General features: G+C 41.7%; 1 protein-coding gene across 1 annotated transcript in view; it reads right to left on the bottom strand.

Moving 5' to 3' along the window:
• MINDY3 (MINDY lysine 48 deubiquitinase 3) overlaps positions 1 to 22,420 on the bottom strand; it is a 37,311-nt gene extending 14,891 nt beyond the window's left edge. Inside the window, exons 1-8 of the mRNA XM_056857433.1 lie at positions 22,321 to 22,420; positions 12,666 to 12,745; positions 11,234 to 11,291; positions 10,791 to 10,964; positions 6,387 to 6,438; positions 5,224 to 5,338; positions 2,839 to 2,912; positions 2,386 to 2,465 (exon numbers count right to left, since the gene is read on the bottom strand). Coding sequence (XP_056713411.1) covers positions 2,386 to 2,465; positions 2,839 to 2,912; positions 5,224 to 5,338; positions 6,387 to 6,438; positions 10,791 to 10,964; positions 11,234 to 11,291; positions 12,666 to 12,745; positions 22,321 to 22,417 — 730 coding nt within the window. The 5' untranslated portion in view covers positions 22,418 to 22,420. The remainder of the gene's footprint in view (positions 1 to 2,385; positions 2,466 to 2,838; positions 2,913 to 5,223; positions 5,339 to 6,386; positions 6,439 to 10,790; positions 10,965 to 11,233; positions 11,292 to 12,665; positions 12,746 to 22,320) is intronic.
• Between the last annotated feature and the right edge of the window lie 410 nt (positions 22,421 to 22,830).

A 22,830-nucleotide genomic window follows, 5' to 3' on the forward strand; every position in this document is an offset into this window, starting at 1 on the left:
TCTTCTCTTCAGGCTAAACATACCCAGCTCCCTCAACCTTTCCTCATAGGGCTTGGCCTCCAGACCCCTCACCATCTTTGTTGCCCTCCTCTGGCCATGTTCCCTTCCTTAGTGTAAGTGTGCTGTCCATCCTCTCCCCCCGAGGTACGGCACCTACTCGAATGGTGGCCGCTGTAACAACAACTCTCCCTGCAGATAATTAAATTAGCTCCATCGACTCAGATGGAATCTTAAAAATTCAGCATGTTTTCAAATGTTTGAAGTTGTATGGTTGGTTGTATTTAATGTGTACCAAATTATGTTACCCATATTTTAACTTATATCAAATTATGATGCTAGCCACCCTTAGCGTGGCTTGGCTGGGGGAGGGCGGGATATAAACATTAATACTATATTATTATTAACAACAACAACAACAACAGTTTGTTCACTTAGGCCTCTATCTAGGGCCAGATTCTGACAAGTTTCTGTCATTCACATTGTCACAAAAGCTTGATTGCACGAAACTGCTACCAGCTCTCTTGTCATGACATTCAAATGCTGGTCAGCAGGAGGCAACATGAGATGTTACAAATCTACCCCATGTGAAACAGGAACATGAACTTGTACAATAGATTCCATCACTACTGAACAGCTTTCAAGACACTACAGTTTTCTCCCCTCTGAGTCTTCTAGTGGCAAGTATTTTTCTTCCTTAGGGCCTACTGCCATCTTGTGGTAAATCAAAGCACACAAAACGTCACTTGAAATAAAGTATACTGGTTAATGAGATACAATGGTCAAAAGCCACACCCAATCACCATCCGTCCTTGTGTTGTACTCTACCTTCAAAATGGCAACTTTTTTTATAAAACAGAATTTCTACCACTCTGTGTTCTACAGAATTGTTTCACTAATTGCACGCATGCTTATGGGAAGAGCATGCACATGCTTTATGAGGGGAAGTGATCTGGCTATTTGCGGTATGATGCTTCCCCCCCCCCCAGTTGTTCCTCCCTTCTTAGCTCCCCACCCTTTAATACAAAAACAATGAAGCAGCAGCCAACCAGAATGGTCACATCCATGTTGTAAGAACACGAGCAGACGTCAGTGTTATAAAATATGGGCATGTATTTGTAGCATGCCTCAACACCACTATAACCAGTCAGGGAAAAAGTGAAGTGATCCAGATGCTCCTCAAATCAGTTATTTCATATTCTCACAGAATTCTCAGCTAAATGAATTTATGGCATTTTTGAGGCTGCAACGTTATTTACGAGGACTAAATGGCAGATTTGTACACAGTTTTCAATACAAGCAAATATTACTTTATTACTAAAACTATGAATCCCCGAGGGATGACAATTGTCAGAGGGCATTACAATTAAAAGACATGTGTGCGTGCACCATCAAGTCACAGCTGATTTATGGCAACCCCGTAGGGTTTTCAAGGCAAGAGACTTCGGAGGTAGTTTGCCATTACCTGCCTCCATGTGGGCTGAGGGAGTTCGGAGAGAACTGTAACTGGCCCAAAGTCACCCAGCAGGCTTCATGTGGAGTGAGGAATCGAACCTGGTTCTCCAGATCACAGTCCGCCGTTCTTAACCACTACACTACGCTGGCTCTTAAGTATTATATTAAAACTTTTGGCCAAGATTCAGAGCAGCATAAGGTCATGGGGGTATATTGATTTTCCATTCCAGTGGCAGTGCCTTACACCCAATGACTTCTTACTCTGGAGGGGGTCCTTCCTCCAATGGGTTGGTGGGAAGAGGAGAAAAGGAAGTTTTGGAGCCAGAATAAGAAGGATGAAAAAAAAAAACTCCTGTATGTGTGAAGTGCATCCTATATTTCCCTCTGCATCTTGACCTCCACATATAGAAGGAAAATATACAGGGCAGAAATATCAATTAGAATTGGAACCTACTCAAGTGTTTACAATGGAATGTACCCTGGATGTCAGTGAACAGGGACAGTAGTGTAAACTTAATAATTATACAGCTCTTTGAATAATTTTGTTCAATTGGCCCCCTCTGATGGTAACCATGCTGAGGGGAGGTGCCCTTCACCCCGCAGCAAACCTTAACTGCGTGGGAGCTGAGCCTCGCCTCAGAATCCTGAAGCAATGCAGCTCTCAAGTATTTAATAATTTGTTAGCCAGCAAAGCAGAACCTAGTGGAGAGCCAATTTACGACTGCAGACATTTTTTGCTGCCAACAAGGATGACAGCCAGAGTGTAATGATGTAAGATGATGATATCCAGGAAAAAGAAAAACACATGCAGTCCTATAACAACCATTTCAATTTATAGGAACTGTACATCATTTACACATTCAAAGGGAGACAACTATTTAAAATACAATCATTTCCGCCATACAATAACCAGATAATCAGTTAAGAACTTACTCATTCCTGAGCATTCCCTGTCTCCATCCCAGACGTTGGAAACTGCATGCCCCGTCAACAGGAGGTTAATTAAGCTTTGGCTGTATGAAGAAAACAGGTTTTTAGGTTTGCAAATAAGTTATGTTTTCCATCTTTTTCTGAACAAGTTAATTCAGAGTGGCATTAATTAGCGCAAGGGTATATAAGAGACAGTAAACTAAACACAGATGTTGTTCACATGGTCAGGGCATCCAGTTTACCCAGTTTACGAAGATGCCTTAAACATAACTGAACAGGAGTATAAGGTAACAGATTTGGCAAGGTAACAGAGAAATTTGGCAGGACATCCCAGGATGATGTGGAAAAAGGTCCTTGATACTTTTGCTGGCAATGATATTTTAAAAACTATTTCTTAAAGACATGCCATCTGTTCAGCTCACTTGTCATTTAAGTACAAAATAACACAAAATGTACCTTCCATGACCATAAACAGGATCTATCAATGGTTCTGTCGAATCTTCAATTTCATTCTTTATGTTTTCAATACCCTATAAAACACAAATATTTATTGAGTACTGACCTCGTGTTCCTGCTAAAAATGTTTCCCCACAAAATATGTGTAATATGACCCCTGCTAAAGACAGGGAACACCCAGCACTTAATTTCTGCTATAGATCAGTATCAGAAAGAAATGTTTGCTATCTCCTTCCTTTCACTTTTTGAAAAATTTCAACCACCGAATCACCAACAACCAAGCCTGTCCAGTAGCCAAGTTTGTGTAAAAACCACTTGCCAACACCCCAGCAGAGACATTTCAGAAGAGCTACAGATTCCAATCACAGATACTGGTGATAACAAAGGGGAGTGAAAATATAGAGGTGGGGGGACAGCAGTGCTGCAGCATGGAAGGACAGGGAGACCAACACAAAAGGAGGCTAGAAATTGTCACAGGGGGAAGAGAGATTATTCTTGCTTCAGCATGGAATATTGCACTAAAGATTTATAGTGAATAAGCCCACTTCCACAGGGAAGATCACTTTCTACCCCCACTCACAGCTACAGCCGCAGCCGCAGCCACCACCAAGTGAAGGAACGGATGACGCAGGCCAGAAAAGCATCGCACACAGGAGGTGGACCAGCAGCAGTTGGGGCAGGAAGATGCTGCCTGGCCTTGGGTTTGCCTAGCATCACTGCTGCCTCTCCAACCTAATGGCTCTTCTCCCATCATATCTTCTCTGCACTTAGCTGCTAGCCAGCCACCTGTCTCTTCTCGTCCCACATACTGATCTTTACACCTCGATCTTCTGCATCGTCCTGCCACACACTCACACAGGCTCCATGATCTTTTCACCCTCATTCTTGCTGAAATCCCCATTTCTTTCCCTGTGTCCTACCTCACTGGGACACGTATTAACAGGGACAGGAAGTCTGGCTGCGGTGTCTACCCTGAAGTGAAAGGGCTTGCGGAGGAGGGGAGAAGCAAGATCTTTCACCCGTGGGTGGCCCATGGGTTCACAGGAATGGCTCTGTCCTTCCTGGAGTTCCTACCAGTGCCAGCTGTGCTGGCGCCCTCACTGCAGGGACTTAGTTGTAATTCAAGTTTAGTTCTGTGTTCTCCAGTGGTGTCTGTGGCCCAACCCCAAAGGGACTGAGTCAAGTTTTATAAAGCTGAAGCAGACAGTTATCCAAACGAGGGAGCAGACTGCACATTAAAATTGTGTAACTGATCCACTTAGGATGTAGCAATGGCTACTAGTTCAGTTTTACTTTTAAAAGATTAGACAAATTCATGGCAATTAGGAGTTAGTTAACCTAGTTGTATGTGATTTTTAATGTGCCTTCCCAGCAGAACAAAAGGCTTTTCCTTCCTCCTCATTGACACAGTCAGCATGCAGTCGAATTCGAATTGTAAGGATTCCCAACGTGGTACCTATGGGTGCCATGGGGCCCACTGACACCTTTCCTGGCACCCATCAAGTGCTTTTAAAAGTGGATGGGGTTTTTTGCGCAGCAGGGTTTCTGAGAAGCTTTGCATATGCAAGAAAATGTTTTAATACATTCATTTTAAAAGGCATCCTGTTAAGCAGAGAATCTGCCCAAAATGTTGAAGAGTTACTATTAGAATTATGTATAATCTCACGCCCTGACATTTTGTGGTTGGCTCCACCTCCTGTGGCAGCCATTTTGCAGTAGTGAACACCTTTCAAATTCTGACACAGGTGGTGAACACAGGCTAGAAAAAGTTGGGCCCCCCTGGTTTATTGTGATGGGATTGTACTTTACAGTTAAGTGGTGGAAAATTATACTTGGCTACCAAAAGCCCACCTAAATTTTCTGGACTATTGCTAGTAGCACTTTTGCCCGTACAGTAAAGGTATCCAATTGCATAGAAAGAATAAAGTCAAACTAAAGGCCAAAGGTGAAGATTAGAGGAATACTGTAATTCAGGGTGGATGGAGTTGTACTTGCTCCATCCACTTACGCACCACGAACATGGTCTCACATATTATGATTACACACACATCTTTGCCCTCTCTCTCAGCCCACATAGGAACTTCAACATAGATCAGTCCTATGGGCTCAATGCCTACAACAGTAGTTGAGGAAAACTCTAAAATTCTATACAAAAGACAGCTGGCATGATAAATTCCTTGTTAGAGTTTATCTTCTGAGATTTATCTTATCATTTCAGGAAGAAAATAATCCAGTAGACCCAGTACTTCCGCTTTAATATGTGTTATGTTCAAGGCTTAGTAAATGCCAATTAATGTGGAGATTTTAAATGGTCTGTAGACTAAACTTCCATTTTGCATTTTCAGACATTCCTTTGTAACAAACGTACATATGATTTTAACAAACCTTAGTCAGTATCACCGAATACAGAAAAAGCAATACTCCAAATTTGTTTGTCCAGACCGAACAGTGATTCCAAACTGCATCTTTGAAATCAGGAAAACTTGTGAATGATTGCTTGCTGAAGATTAAAAAGAAGAGGCAGTTAGTTTACTGAAATTTGACAGTAATGACAAAGTTTAACTTGGTATCTAATAACTGACTGAAACCACAATGAAGAATGCTGAGGGCATGCGGGGATATCTGCAATTAATGTACTTGCAACACATTCATTAGCCATTGCCTATTGGAGAAAAACGGTAGTTAACGGCATAGCATGTAAACAATGCTAATGTTATCAATGCACCAATGTGTGTAATAATTCAAGTACTGAGATGCCTCACTTGTGAAGTTCTTAAATGGTATTCATTGTGAAAACTGGCAGCTCTTACACAGATGACCAACTTTTCCCAATGACTATTCTAAATTTTGTGTTCCACTGGTAAAAGATCCAGTAAGCATTTCCTCTTCTGAATGAGCACGCTTACTATCAAACCCCCAAATAAATTTAAGACAAGGAATACCAAAATTTTGGCTTTAGATCGGAAAACCACAAGCATAGAAGGACAATCACATACTGATGTGCTTAAAACTCCCCATATTACCTAATTTGACAGAATGTGCTCAGGTGCCCTCTTTCCCTACTGCTTTTAGCAGATGACTGGTGCTATGAAGTTTCATTCAGAAGCTTCTTGTAATAAAGACTCAACCAGAAAATGCATTTGGTGCATCATGAAGTCATATACAAGTGTGGAAACGTTCTTATAAACAATTATATGTTGCTCATGATTGATTAAATGTATTTCCCCCCTATTATGGCTCAGAGACCAATATTCTTTTCAGGACCACTTTAATAGCTCAGCTATAAACATGCTAACTAGTGCCAGAACTACTGGGAGGTGGGGAAGGCTGTATTATGACCGCCACAGCAATCAAGTTAAGAGTGCAGATTTGGGTAGTTGTCACATTTGTTTTTCAACTTGAAAACAATGGCTTCCTAGAGTCTAATTAAAGGTAGACTTTTAACTTGAATTAAATGTGAAGTTTAAGATGAACTGAGTTAGGCTTCTACCTTCAAAAAGTTGTTCGTTGTGTATAGTGTATTTTTAGTGTTCCAACATGTTACTTACTGAATTAATGCATGAAATCGCTCAAAGCCAAGCTCTTCGACAGCCAAGGCAGCTATACACAAGAGACACTTTTCAGCACTACACATGGCAAAAAGTGACACAAGAAACACATAGCAAGCTAGAATACTTTCAAGCCTCGTATGTATTAACTCCACCCCACTCCACCCTTTTTGGGCAAGCTCTCATATGCAGAGCTATGTGGCAGAAACCATGTTAACGCAGCTAATCTAGGGCTCCACCATACAGAGAAGTGAATGCATATGCAATCACTCAGAAACCAGAATGTTGCCAGGACTAGTAAACCACTATAGTTCAATAGCCTTGAGGACTTTCCGGGTATATTTAGCCACATATAAGTCACCATAAGAAAGTCACTAAGCATAAGCATACCAAACACATACTTCGGCTAATCAATTAGATCTTCTACAGAACAAGTAAGCATGGTTATCAGGATCAGTTTCGAGCATAACCAGTGTTAAGAACGCTGTCTTTTCTAAACAGTTTAGTATCTAAATTCTTTTTTCTGCAAAATAATGAATTTGAATCATTTGTTGTTTAGACAACACTTGGTCTTCCTTTATTTCTGATGATCCTACTTAAGCTCATTAGGTAAACCAAGAGCTAGGGGAAAAATACAGCATTTAATAGATTTCCAGGTTCAAAAGGCTTTATATCACCCTTTCCTCATACCTTGGGGGGAAAAAAGTTGAATTAAGTTTTTTCCCCACGCACAAGTGTCTGGACAGCAGTTACTGTTCTTCTGGGAATACGAAAATAGGCAGTGCATGACTACTTGCTGATTACTCAGGTGAACAAGAGGTGAAGATACACACTTTAAGCTTGTTTTAAGGCCAAAAGGTAAGCAGTGTGCCCAAGAAACCAGTGCCACAACTAACTTGAGTAAAAATCTAATACTTAATGGAGGAAAAATTCAAAGCTGGAATTTCTATGCTTCAGATTACACAAAAAGGCTGACATCTCTTTCGAAATTAGTTTAAGTTGTTTAAATCTTCAGAGAGAAAACTTAAAACTGACCTTAATAAAAGGTGTTCTACATTTGCTTAGTGCCCATTGCATCAAACAGGAATAAAAAAAAATAAGAAAACAGCTTGAGGGAATAATGATATCAAGGAATCTGAACCGGCAAATGTGCACTAATATCAGTGGATGGTGAACAACAAGCATGAAGCAGATGAAACAAGTAGACTTCACAGTGGCAATAGGTGGGTCAGTTATTGTTGCCAATTTCATGACAACACTGCTAAACCCAGTGGAATGGCAGAAACAATATGTTGAGAGGTGAATTATGACCAGACAAACACAAACACTATTGAAAGGAAGAGCCTGTGTGTGAAAAAGGAGGGTATAAATTAAGCTACAGTGGCGAGATTCACCATTTGTCAAAAATAAAAAAGAGAAAAACTTTAAAAAATCAAGCCAGATCTAGAAAAAAAATCACGATTGACTGAAGTCTCAACTTTGGCATTTCTGCAGCTCCAAATATACAAAAATGTTTTAGAGCTCCAGTTAGTATTAGATTGAGGACTAATTTCGTATTTGCAGCCTGTAAAACAATTGCTTTCACTGACGCCACATCCTACTTTTTATTTATTTTAAATATCTATATCCCTAACTCTCAGTAAACAAGTCCTGATACTTCTGTGTCTTTCCTCTTCCAAAAGTCACATAAAATATAAAGTAGGATATCATCACTTATGAAATATCAACTACAGAAGACTCCAGTCAGGACCCAGAGAGATGCACGTATACAATGGGCTGTCCCCACCTCCCCCCCCCCACTTCTGGAAGTATACAGGGTACCAATAGAAGGGGGAGGCTGAAGTCAGTATATAGCTTGAATCTGCATATATGGCACTTCGGATCCTAGCATCCCAATTTAAGCCTCTGCTTTACTAATTGTGCATTACATCAATTTTTCAATACACACGCCTTGCTTCCTAGCAATTGTACAATATGCTGTAGGGGTTTCCAGGTTAGTATGCATTAAAGAACAAAAACCAAACCTTTGCCTTAAATATTAATATGCCAGACAGCAGACAAAATGCATACAGATGACATGGTCCTTATCTAGAAACAAGGATTTTCCAATTAACAGCTCCAGTCACTACAGTCACTAACTCAAGGGGGGAAAAATGCCACCTAGTGAAATTCTACTGCATCCCATTTTATGTACTTGGAAAACAACAACTTCTACGCTGCTTTTTATGGAGTCATTCTATGTAACCAGGAATTTGGCATTAAGATTTTACCAAATGTAAGTGCCTGACAAAAAATACACATATTCCAGAGTCAATCTGAACATTTCCTATGAAATGACAGCCACGCTGAAAATACATACGTACAAGGAGGGACCTGCAAGGAACTTGCAACACTGAGGGGACAGTGGTGACTGTCGGAGAGTTAGGGAGCAGGAAGCTGCAACAGATCTGAAGGGCAATTCTGGAAATGCCAGGAGCTTCTCTGAGCCTGGGAGGTGGCAGTGCTAACAGCAGGGAGAGAGGGAGCTAGGCTGGAAGCAGCGACGATGGAGGGGCAGTTGCAACGTCTCCCTCCCCCATCACCCAGTTGAAGCGCCGCTGCTTGCTGCCTACAGCGGATCCCCCTTACCGCTACAACATGCACAGACTGTTTGGGGAGGATTTACAGTTACAGTCCTCTGTTTGGGGGGGATTTACACCCCCCTCCATTTCCCCCCAGGTTTTTAAATTTTTCTGCAAACCTGAGAAGTTTGGAGAAAAATCTCCCTTCCGTCAATGTGGCCACAGACTGAAGTATCCACAGATACATATGATAGCATGATTCAGTGTAAGAAGTACTGTGCTTTTCCTATTCGTCTAGTTTTGTGAGACTCTTAAAAGGGCTTCAATACTCCCTGTTATCTGGATCCTTTATAATACTATAAATATTCATTCCATTTAACATATGATAAATCCTGTACGCTTAAGACTGCAACACTATGTATATATGCTCATAAGCAGCATCCACTCAGTTCAGCAGGACTTACTCCCAAGTATACATGAGTATGAGGCAGCTGTACGTGTATGATGAACCTACAATACAATACAGATACAGCTAGGATATTAGAAACAGTAGATGGTTATATGGCTCTTATATCTTTTATCAATAACTACTTATAATGACACTTGGAAAAGAAGTCAGTGCAGTCATATTTTCTAGTACACACTCACTACAAGCAGCTGCAAGTTAAGAATATTTTGATCTGCATTGATGCTCTATTTGATCAGGGAGTGGGCTTAATAGTTCAGGCTACAGAAATAAAAGTTGTTTGTTTATTCAGAAGAAATAGTTTTGACAAGATTGCCCAACAGATCGACACTAATCATATTTTTAAAAACCGTCACATTATCTTTCTCTGAAACAAACTACTGCCTGCCCTTTTGGCCCGGTCCGACATCACATTGCAGAATGGGCTGGGGTGCACATGAAGTCTGAAGGAAATATTGTCGAAGGCTTTCACGGTCAGAGTTCATTGGTTCTTGTAGGTTATCCGGGCTGTGTAACCGTGGTCTTGGAATTTTCTTTCCTGACGTTTCGCCAGCAACTGTGGCAGGCATCTTCAGAGTAGTAACACTGAAGGACACTGTCCTTCAGTGTTACTACTCTGAAGATGCCTGCCACAGTTGCTGGCGAAACGTCAGGAAAGAAAATTCCAAGACCACGGTTACACAGCCCGGATAACCTACAAGAACCTCTGAAGGAAATGTTAAGGTAACTGTCCTCACACAAATCATGAAGACGTAGCAAGTCAGTAAAAACAGCTCAAGGGTTACATGTTGCCTGCAACTGTCCCCATTTGGCCTCACTCAATAAAATACATCTTAAATATTTTGTTTTCCAGTGGAAGAAATTTTACTGACATAGTTAATTAACCAATTAAATTGATTAAATCCAGTAGGAAAGCACATTTTGTTTTCAGATGGGGCACACAGGGCTGCTAAGACATCTCAGCTATTTCATGTGTTAGAGTGCCTCTGCTAAGATGGTACTTGCCAACTACAGTTTCTTCCAGCTGTTATATTTTACATATTGTTAATTATTTTAAAGCCTGACTCGTTAACAATCTAACCAATTAATTAACCAAATATCAAAAGGACTAGTCCTTAAGAACTGTGGCTTTCCCAGTATCATAAAATGGGATGCAATACTAAGCCAAAAAGTATTCAACAATTTAAGATCCATTGAAATAAAACAAGCATTAACTATACTTAACTGGAGCTTAATTTGTAAAGCATAACAAAACCCACCAGCCTCAAGATGAGACAGAAGATTGTACAAAGTACAATAAAAAGTAATATTCTTCAATAAGCACTTTGAAAAAATGAAAAGTGTTTCCTGGAACCATGTTAGGAAAAAATAGCTTACAGGGCTGTTCCTCTTGTCGGCTTGCTTCAGCTGGGCTCTCAGAAATACTAGCAGTTTCTTCAGACGTCTTTCCTCTTTGCCACGTTGCCAAACAGTATGATTCTGAATGATCAGAGCAAGCCAACTCCAAAATATCACACAACGTATGACAGAGGAGATTCTTCTGCTCTTCTTCTAAAATGTTCAAAGCAGAACAAGTCATGCAAATAACATTTTTGCAATCTGCTTAATTGGTGTTGTGCTGTTGCTTAATGTAAGACTTTCAGTACTAAATTTTCTATTGTTTGTGAAGTCGTCAGCAAATGTTGCAATTAGTACATAAATATATTATCAAATTACTGCAAAAAAATAGACAAACTTACAGTAAGAATGAGCTGAAGCTTTGCATAGCAAAATTTGATGATAAGCACTGTAACAAAACATTCTTGGGGTAATAGACTTACCTTGACATTGTCTCCAGGTTGATTTTTCACAGGTAAAAAGCTTCTTTAGAAGGAACGCCTTATATTAAAAAAACATATTGGAAAAATCAGATAAAACGTTTTTCCTCTACCACACCATCAACACTTTTAAAAAACAAAACAAAAACCAATTACTTAAAATTAAATGTAGCTTTTTGCCCTGCCATTAACAGTGGAATAGTTTACAAAATGCTCTACTTTAACTGGCATTACAATGCCATGTAGGAAAATGACACGTGTGTAGATACCATTTATATGAAGCATTTGGCAGGTAACTGTGAATTGCAAACCTGCCTCCTGCCCAGGGGACTGAAACACTAACTACTTTGGTCATGAGCTGAATACTGTAGAATAGACAGCCTAGTTCTTAGGACTATTATCTACCACAGTTACACAGCAAATACTGAGATATTACGCATACTGCATTAAATGAACATTAATTTCACCCAATCATCCATCTGCTGTGTGTGCCTTAAATTATCAAGCAAGCCAAGAACAGTAGTGTGACAAGCCTTTTTTTCCTACTGAGGGGACACACACAGCCTCCTAAGATTTTTGAACTACAAACCTTCCCCTCAGTTTCCAGGTGTTCTACAGGTAGTGAATGTACAGGCTTTGGGTTTGCTGCTGTGAGGTAAGTTTTCCAGGGCACGGAGATTACTAAGATCACTGCAGCTGGATTAATACATAAAACAACTAAGAAGATTTATTTATTTACAGGTTGGTTTTAAAGGAACAAATCAGCAGCACAGGTCTCTGGGTAGACAAACAAGAAACCTTGCTGAGGCACAAAAATTAAAACTGGTTATGACTTCAGAGAGTAGTTAAACTTTTCTACATTGCTTTCAGGCACAAACAGGCTTTTGCTGACTAGCCACTAGGTTGGATCCTCTCACACATTCAGGATTCTACCCATACCAGCCTGCCCTTTCCCAAAAGTCAGACTAAATGATGCAAGGTCTGCTGATTACCAGAGACAGGCCTAGCCACAGGGCACTCCCAGAGACAGAGCTAAACCGCTCTGCCACACTACCAGGCAGAGCTGCCCTTCACACTGTCTGCTCTTTTCCTGAGCCAGACCTGAGCTGACACTCCTCTCTCCTTGAGGCAGAACTCAATTCCTTCTGTGTTCCTTCCAACATCTCATCCCCCTTCACGAGGTGACTGGATGCTGGAGCAGCACTCCCATGGGCTCATCTGCGTGGCTGATTTTCCCTTCAAGGGCAGGCCAGTCTCCTATCACAGGTAGACAATCACATACAGGCATAAGGGGTACATAGCTTCCATAGGGTGCTGTTGCATTTATTTATAGAGAAAATATAAACGCTTCTCCAGAGAACATGTTTGAGGCAGCTCTCAAAGTAAAACATGATAAAATCTTAACAGGATAAACATGAGAAAACCCAGCCATTACCTGAACAGGTGCAATAACAGCACAGGGGCCTCCTTCAAATTGTTCTAATGCAGTAGGTTCAGACTCACTGAACACAAACCCTAGGAATGGGAAACAACATGATTTAGTCGTTTCCAAAAATCTGTTACCACCACAAGTCCCCTCTTACACAACAGATACATTTCCCTTGACAGTGTCAAATTGTAGAGCACTATTTTCAGTATTCCCTCTCTGCCTAATAATCCCCAGCAGTCTAGTTCTTTTCACCGTTTCACTGCATAGCACTGGTGTTCTCAGGAAGCTACTCCAGTTAGACCAATCTCAAGAATGACAGTAGCTAACTTTCGCCTCCTGAGAGTTCATACCTTTATGCTTACCTTCTGTTGAGAATAAGTAACAGCACAATGACAAGAGGCTTTAGAATGACAGCTTTCATTTAGCTGCCACTCACTCTTTTTCGGTGAGTTGCATGTCAGCCCAAATGACAAACCCACCATGCAGCTGCATAACCAAAATGCCTTTTCCTTTTTCTATACTAGTGCTCTGGAACCTTCCTGTAAGTTTTATTTATTCCTGAAGTCTTCTGGAACACACTGAGATCCTAGAATCCTCCCTGGAAAGGCCGCTTTGGCCTCACCCCAAGCTTCACGCCAATGTACATAACAAATTTACATGGTAAATCTTTATGATTTATTTTTAAAGCTGACATCCTGTCTTTCTTCTTAAAGACATCCCACCCACCCCTGGCCACAGGTCCTTCTGGTCTGATGTTGCAACAGTCACTATCACTAGATTACATGGACTATTTCATGGGAAAACCTTAGAAACAAGTATGAGAACATGAATGATACAATCAATTAATGATTGCACAAGTGTACATGAAGTATTTGTATGCAACAAAAGGCACATTCTCAAGGGGGGGGGGGCTGGAAAAGTAACATTATATCTCTAAACTGATATCCTAGCTGTCTTGTGATGCATTCCTCCCAGCTGTGACCAGCTCTGTCCTACATTTTTGTGGTGAAGTCTTTGTATTTTATAGATCATTTGCAGTTCAGAACAGAGGACTGTTTTGACACAAGGGAAGGACCAGAGTGAGCAGAATGTACAAATGTGTCACATTTGCTTAGCTTTTCCAGAGGCTAAGCAGGACCATGAAACCAAACTACGGCACAGCTGCACTGGTTTTGCATATGCCATTTCAGTCTCTTATATGTGAAGTGCTTTTATCAAATATAAATAATCTTTGCAAAATTACTACAGGCAAGCTCTGCCACTATTCTAAAGGCTCAGGGCAGATTAATGTTAAATTATAAAGCTTAAGAAAGACTGATGTATATTCCTGAATGGCTCCGTGTATTTTTTTTACTAGCATGAGGAAAGATTTCCCTAGAGTAAGAACTTAAAGATGTATCACAACAATGCTGATGCTAGGTTGCAACAAGCTGAACGGCAACAACTGTTAAGCAGCTACCTGGAAGAGGCAGCAAAAGATACAAATGTTAAAACAAGGCCAGAACAAGTGATATATATTTCAGTTATCTGTTTTATTACGAAAAAGGAAACACAGATTTTAAGAGCTCTTGCTCCAACTGAAGTAGGTTTAATAGAGAGAAACCTGCATTTGAAACCAAAAATGAAAGAACAAGGAGCAAAGAGTGAGGTTAAGAAGTGACAAGTAAAACTTTCCACTGAATCAAAAAGAGGAAGGCAAGAACAGCGTATTCAAGAGAACGTGGTATGTTAGGGTTGCCAACTTCCAGGTGGCGGCTGGAGATCTCCTGCTATTACAAGTGATCTCCAGCCGATAGAGATCAGTTCGCCTGGAGAAAATGGCCGCTTTGGCAATTGGACTCTATGGCATTAAAGTCTCTCCCCTCTCCAAACCCCGCCCTCCTCAGGCTCTGCCCCAAAAGCCTCCCTATGGTACGTATATGTAACAATTGCGTTATTCCAATTTTACATACTATTTCATCTCATATGAAAAGCACAGGTTGTCCTTAGGCACATGTTCACGTGGATGAACACGTTGAGCAAGCTACACCACACATACACACAAGTCATAATAAGACTTTTGTAAGCCTTTACAATCACAGAAGTGACAGCTGACCACATCCACAAGTGCACATGGAAGGATTGTGGGAGAAAAGAGAATATGAATGTCTATACCATCAGCCATAAGGTGTGGAAAATTTTCCCGTGCCTTATTTTGCACAGAACATTTTCCATTTCCATTAATTGTTTCATGAACTTAAGAACGTAGATGTGTATTTTGTTGATTTGTAAATTGAGAGAAGAGGGGATGAAATCACAAATACATATAAGGCTTATAAAAACCAAGCCTGAATTCATTTGGTTGTCTCTGCAAGGCAAATCAAATTCAAAGCTAATGTTCTTGTTTACCTGCTCTCTCTCACATGGTGGAAGAGATACTGTTAGTTCCATATGAGATTGGAGATTACAAGTAATGCTACAGAGAGGAACAGTGAAACTGAGGTCAGTGACCTCTGGGGAAGAGTTAAATTATGTTGAAATACATTAGTGAACAACCACGTCCACAGCATACTATGCACAGTCCTTGGGTGTGCTAGAATTAGTGTATCAGGAGTTTTCTGTGCTTATGGGGTTTTGCTCTTAAACAATATGGGGGAATCTTTGAAGCCACATTTTATTTGGTTTTTTAACCTTATCAAGTATTTGTTGCTAGTTAACATGGGGTACTTTTTACAAATATTGTTTGCTAAACTTAAGACAAAACAAACAGCTTAGCTCTGGTCACACACTATTCTGAGCACCAGATTTTTTTTCAATTTTTTTTGGGGGGAACACCCACATAATTGTCGACCACCCACAAAGTTAATCACAAGCTGTAATTCAAATTACTGACTGTGTTGAGAAGTATTTTGGTTGCAAGTGGAAGGTAATGTGGTTCTCATTTAGAACACTTAGGATACCATGCTAACCCACCTCCTTCTGATCTTTTTTCTCCCTCCTGCAAGGTAGGGCAATAAGCTACTTTTTACCCTTTCAGTGGGTATATGTGTCACAGTGGTTTGAGGGAGAGACAAAAAGGTCAACCCCAAATGTCAAAAGGATAACAGAATGTGCAGGTTGGCCTTCCACGGACACTTGTGAAGACACTAGGATATTTCTTCTGTGTTTCACATTATATTCATCCAGGAATCCTGGACGATGGAAGAGATATATTTTCCTGGTTATTTAGTTTTTTCAAAGAGTGCAGCTAAAGGCCTGTTGGATTACCCTTGAGAGGGTTAACATGTTTAATTTTGACAGCACTGCCCATCTACAACAAGGTAACACTGGGGACTCACTCTGTAATTTTATTTACAGTTCACATGCTGCCCACAATTCCATGAGAAACGAAGCAAAATTGGTTCTTGTGGGGTGAAACGTTTGATAAAATTAAAAGTAGCTTTCCAAACAGCTCATTCTTATTAGCAGGTGAATTTTATGCAAGAATAGGGCCACCCTGACCTGGATGGCCCAGGCTAGCCTGATCTCCTCAGATCTCAGAAGCTAAGCAGGGTCAGCCCTGGTTAGTATTTGGATGGGAGACCACCAAGGAATACCAGGATTGCTGTGCAGAGGAAGGCACTGGCAAACCACCTCTGTTAGTCTCTTGCCATGAAAACCCCAAAAGGGGTCGCCATAAGTCAGCTGCGACTTGACGGCACTTTACAAACACACAACGATTTGATGGAAAATGGGGGGGGGAATTCAGTTTGTGTTGGTTCCATTGATCATCGAAGGACATAGTAATAAATGTCAATGGTGGAAGGCTGGCCATTTTTGTTATTAAAATAAATTTAATAATCTTGAATGGTCATCAGAGAACAGACCGATGAAGGGATTATACTTTTTTGGGTTTTAAAGGAGCCAGTGTCATTAACTATTACATTGCTTCCCCTGATCTTAGCTCACTGGTTAGTTTCTTAGGAGTCCTATTCTTTTTAGGTAGTCATCTCTTCTCTGTTGTGTTATATAGCAATGCAACCATACGTTCAACTCCCTGTTACAAGGCAATTTTGCATATCTCAAAAACAAAACTTCCCATGTCAGATTCATTGGAATAAAAATACTGTATGCTTGGCCCAAGACATTATGATGTCCCCAGAAGTATTAACCTTGAAAAGATTATTACTCAGGTTAGATGTAGCTAAGAGTTCCCTTATTATTTTGCAAAAGCTATTATCTGTTTTTAACCTTCTGCACATTAAAGCCACATCTGACAGTGCTCCTCCTGTAAGACCTCCAGCCCTTAAGAATCAAACGCATGTGGTTGGATAAAGAGTGCAGATTTATCAAAAGAGAGCTGCAGTGAAAACAAGGAGCTTAACAGTAACAGCGCTATATCTGTTTTGATGGAATGTTTGGCCCTCAAGGGATACTATAGATCGAATAAAGTATAACAAGAAAGAAGTAGGAAATGGGAACACCTAATCTAGGCTATAAAATCCAACAATAATTCAACATTCAGGATGATTATTAATAGGGGCATTCTAGCCCATGATAACATTCCTTTTTGTATTCAATCAGAAGTTTGGGAGTCATATTTTAAGGATAATTTTGCTACATCAAGGGAATCGTCTACTCTTGAGATGGTGGAACCAGTCAGTCCTCTCCCAGCTTGGCCTGAGGTAACCCCCTCTTAAGTTGAAGGTTTGCTCCATAGCCTCCACTTTGGGAGGCTAAGGATATGACCTACGTCTTATCTCAAATGAATTATTTAAATCAAATCCACCTTGGTGGGCAGAGATCCTTGCTCCAGTGTTTTCACTGTGTCTGGGGTCATTCCAAAATCTTGGAGGCATGCAATAATAGTTTTGATTTTTTAGGAAGGGTCAACATTCAGACCCAAACTGTTACTGACCAGGCTACTATCATGTCTGGGTAAATTATATTTTTCATATTTATTGGGAACTTTAATTGATAGGTTTGAATTGGAGGAGCAACTTAGCTCTAGATCGCTGTTTGGTGTTATACCATCTGATAGAAAAATACATTCACTTCCCAAATGGGTCTCTTTATACAGGATTTATTGAACTGAAAAAGGGCCTTTGACACTATTCTTAGAAAAAGACTCTAGGAAAAGCTGCTGCACACTACAATTGATTGAAGGTTGCTGTGGCTTATGCAACAACTTCATACAGACCTTACAGTACAGGTCTGCTGTGGTTATGGTGGTGAGTTGATGGAATCATTCAACCTTGATAATGGGGTCAGCCAGGGATGCCTCTTGGCCCCATTTTTATTTAATCTATATATGAATGATCTTTCAACTCATTTTAATCAGTCGTCACCCATCTTGTTTGTCCAATTGTAATATTCCAGTTTTGCTCTATGCTGATAATATTGTTCTATTATCTCAGATAAGAGCTGGTCTTCAGAAATCTTTTAAAACTTTTCCAGAATACTGTATTAAGTAAGGCCTACGAATAAACTACCAGAAATTTAAGTAGTCACCTTCTCTAAATAAAGAAATCCTACAGTATACTGATGGACACTAAATGGTGATGAAATCCAAGAAGTAAAGGAATTTACATAGTTGGAAATTTTAATCTAATTTTAAAATGGGAACATCAGTAGCTGATACGAAATAAAACAAGTATTAGTGCTTGCAGCATATTAATTTCCCCCCCAAAATGGAGGTGGGAATTATGTTCCTGATGCTGCCCAAGTTTTCAATCTAAAACTTGCCCATTGTTCTTTATGGAGCAGCCATAAGGATTACTTTGGTTAACAAAAACATTGACCATCGACTCTTATTCTGTTAGATATTCCTCGCTGAGTAGCTAGGGTGGCTCTTCCGCCTGAATTAGGTCAACCTTCCCTTGAGGCAAGGGCATGGTTGCAAGCATTCAGGCTATTTATTAAAGTATTCTCCAGTAGCAAGGGTTATTTGAACACTTAAAAGAGGATTGTTACAGGTCTACCTGGCTTAAGACTGTTCACGAGAACCTTTTGGCTGTCAATGTTACTCTAAACACTATTCAGGACTTGTACAACTATATTTCACCATGTTTGTCAGCCTGCTCTGATTCATATCTCTATGAGATGGTTACATCTCTACTTGCTGATAAAGACCCCAAAACAACCCTAGCAAAAACCCCTGCAAGTTTTTTTTACTACTTTTGTCTATTGGGTAATAAATTATTTATAATAACTTTTCAGTGCTCAAGATCTATGCATCAGAGATCTAAGCTTTTATTGAATGAAAGTAAAGGAAAGGTTACTTGTTCAGATGTCACTGATGATTGAGCATGCAATTCTGATTGCACTGATGGCTATGTTAACCTTATTCTCCAGCTTAAATTAATAAATATAGAAATACAGACATGTAGTACTTCCTATTCACTGGGTAGGTACAAACAACTCTTAAGGGGGTGACCTAAATGGAGTAAACACTGAAGAGAAACCACAGTATTTGTCACATGGACCAACACAAAATTTCGCCTTCCCGTGGGGACTCACCTTTCCTGCCCTCAAAGACATCGCTCAATTGATAGGGATTTGAATTACACAGCATCAAGTAAATAATTGGCTGTTTTCATCTTATATTTTGGGAAATCAGTTCTAAGGACACCAGCCTAAGTTCCTTCTTCCCAGAACACAGCATATAACCTTTTAGATCAGGAAAGCCATCTTCACTTGTAAAGTTTCTACATTTATTATTCATAAGCAAGTCATCAACAAATGATATTGCTTTTTACAGTATGCTTTCTATTTGAAACCACACTAAATGATATACAGATCCCAAGCTTGACAAAGTTTAGTGACACTGGCTTGTAAGAACTGGGAAAAATATGCATCAATTTCTTAAGTGCCTATGTAACTAGGTACCTGGGATTTTTCCAGTCCTGTCAAAGCAGACAGCATAACATGCAGCAAAGCATTGTCAAAACCCAACAGGATCAAGTTATGATTGGAATATTCATCAAGGAATTTGGGTTCCCTGACCTTATTCATGAAAACAATTGTGAATAGTTTTATTACAAATAGCAACAACTATAGCAAAACAAGCAGCAGTATTTACAATAACAAAACATCACTAGTAGGAATGACTCAGTTGGTCATGTGACCAGAAGAGAGAACAGAAAGACACAGATACAACAGAGCTCTAAAGGTGGCAAATACTGGTTACAAAAGAGGGCGTGACTCTTGCAAACCAAAGATGAGTTTTCTGTAAAAGGCTGTCCCAATTTGGGGGTGGGAGGGAGAAGCATATTTTATCATCTATTAGAATGATGCCTTCACTACTATATTTTGTTCCCCTTATAAACTGAATACACTTCTCTCAATAGGAAAACAGTGAGATCCCAAGCACTGAGGGAATGTGAAGAGGAGGATGCATTTCATCTTAACAAGCAGTGCAGAAGTGTGGGGAATGTGAAGAGGAGGATGCATTTCATCTTAACAAGCAGTGCAGAAGTGTGGGGAGAGGCAGAGAAGGTAAATCTCTTATTCTCCTAGGAGCAAAGTAGCCAGGGACCATTATAAACAGGAATAGAAATTATCCCACAACAATAAAAGGCATGATTATTGTAAACCAAACCAAGGGCTTTCTAGCTGCATTGTGTAAAAAGCTTCTACAGGGCAGAATCAGCTGTGGCACAGTTGTAGAATATCTACTTTGCATCCAGAAGGTCCCTGATTAAATCCTTGGCATTGCCATTTAAAAGGGTCAGTTAGTAGGTTATGTGAAAGACATTTACCAGAGACCCACTGCCAGCCAGAGCAAACAACACTGATTTGAATCTGATTCTGTGTACAGCAACTTTATGTCTTCATGTGTTCAAACAACTATAGATTTGGTGTTTGCTCACCTGGCATCGTGTAGTGGTCACAGTGCTGAATTAGGATCTTGAAGACCCAGATATGAATCCCAGCTCTGCCACAGAAGCTTGTTGGGGCCCTTTGGGCCTGTCATTCCCTTTCAGACTAATCTACCTCCCAGGGTTGTCATGGCAGTAAAACAGAGAAAAGAATCACGCATGCCACCCTAAGTGCCTTGTTGGAAGGGTGGGGTAAAGTGTCATAGGGCAGGATCATGTCTCAGTGGCAGAGCATCTGCTTGGGATGCAGGTTCAACCTCATCATCTCTAGGTACTAATTGACATGAAAGCTTTCTACCCAAGACCCTGGAGAGCAACTGCCAGTCAGACCAGACAATGCTGACTTTGACAGACCAGTGGTTTCACTTAGCTTCAAGCCTTCAAATAAATAAAATACATAGCATTGTTACTGCAGCCTTCACATATGCTATATAGATGAAGGAACGTTTTAAGAAGTTGTGGGCCCAAGGGAAGGATGGCACTAAAAGCATCTTGAGAACCTGGGGGTGGGGAGGATGAGAGAAGCCGAGGAAGGAAGAGATACAACAGATGTGTGGTCAAAGGCTATGAGATAGAATAATAGCGTTGGAAGGGGCCATACAGGCCATCTAGTCCAACCCCCTGCTTAATGCAGGATCAGCCTAGCGCCGTGTTGGTGAACCTACGGCACGCGTGCCAAGTCCGGCACGCGGACCTCTCTCTGCGGGCACGCGCCCACCACCCAGCTGGGCGTGTAGCAGCGAGGCGCGGTTCAAAGCCCGCCCCTTCCCTAGACTGCCCAGCTGGGCGGCGGGGGCTTTGAACTGCGCGGTGCTGCTTGCAGGCAGCGCGGTTCAAAGCCCGCCCCTTCCCTGGACTGCCCGCCGCCCAGCTGGGCAGTCCAGGGAAGGGGTGGGCTTTGAATGGCGCCGCGCTGCTTGCAAACAGGTTCGCCATCACAGGCCTAGCGCATCCCTGACAAGTGCTTATCCAGCCTCTGCTTAAAGACTGCCCGCGAGGGGGAGCTCACCATCTTACTAGGTAGCTGATTCCGCTGTCTAACTCTTATTGTAAATCCCCCTCCCCCAATATCCAGCCTTTACCTTTCCGTCCTCAATTTAAACCCATAATTGCGAGTCCTCTCCTCTGCTGTCAATAGGAACAGCTCCCTGCCCTCCTCTGAGTGACAGCATTCAATCGCTTAAAGAAAGCAATCATGTCCCCTATGAGGAGGGGTTAAAACACTTAGGGCAGTTGAGCTTGGAGAGAAGGTGGTTCAGGAGAGTCCTCTCCTCTGCTGCCAACAGGAGCAGCTCCCTGCCCTCCTCTAAGCGACAGCCCTTCAAATGCTTAAAGAGAGCCATTGTAACAGTGGCCCAAAAGATCTAGTAATAATTGGCATCCAGACTGCTAGGGAAGCTGGGGGAAGGAACGTCTACCTAGATACAGGCTTGCTCTCTGTGTGCTTTAAGTAAGTGGGTTAAGAGTCATGGAGTGTCAGAGTGAACGATAAACAATGATAGGAGAAACTGGATGAAACGGAAACTGTACTGAGTCGCCTTTCTGTCTGCAATACAATCAGATATGCATAACTTGTTGATGTATCGTCATAACTTGAATCTGGATAAATATCCCTTCCCCAGTATAATCGGGACTCAGAGATTTCTGCCCATTAGGGCCTCTGGGTCGCAGCTGCCAGAATAAACCGTTTCCTTGAAATAACGGTTCGGGTCTCTATTTCCCCCACGAACCTCTGGTTTACCATATCACCATCATGCCCGCCCGTCCCCCCACCTCCTCCCCCCTGGGCGAAGAAGAGAAGGGGGGGGGAGGAGAGGAGATACCTTGTGCCCAGCGACAGAAGATGGTATCTGCCAGGCCGTGGGCGCCGGGCTTCTTGCCCCACACCAAGTGGACGACCTCCTGTCCCAGCTCAGCCATGGCGGCGGCCAAAGCGGCGGCGGGGGCGGCTCTCGGGCCGGTCGGCGGCGGAGTCGGAGAGGCAACGGCAACGGGTCGGCGGCCAGCCCGCCTTCCTGGAACATGGGCGGGGGCGGGCGGCGAAGGCCGGCGGCAAGCGGGGCGGGCGGCGGGTCCCAGGCGGCGTCCAGGCCTGAAGTGGGGGGGGGGGGGAGAACGAGAAGCGGCGGGGGCCGGAGCACCGTCAGCCGGGAGGGAGGCCCAGCCGCGTCCCCTCACCGAGGGCAAAGCGGCGCCATCCTCCATCACCCCCTTCAGAGACATCGTAATATATTTATGCCGCCGGGAGGGGGAGGGGAATGGCCGTTAAGTCAGAAATCGCCTCACAATAATTATAAAAAAATTATAAAAAATCATTATTGATCCAGCTAGTT

This window comes from Euleptes europaea, chromosome 11 (genome assembly GCF_029931775.1).
Source record: "Euleptes europaea isolate rEulEur1 chromosome 11, rEulEur1.hap1, whole genome shotgun sequence".
NCBI lineage: Eukaryota > Metazoa > Chordata > Lepidosauria > Squamata > Sphaerodactylidae > Euleptes > Euleptes europaea.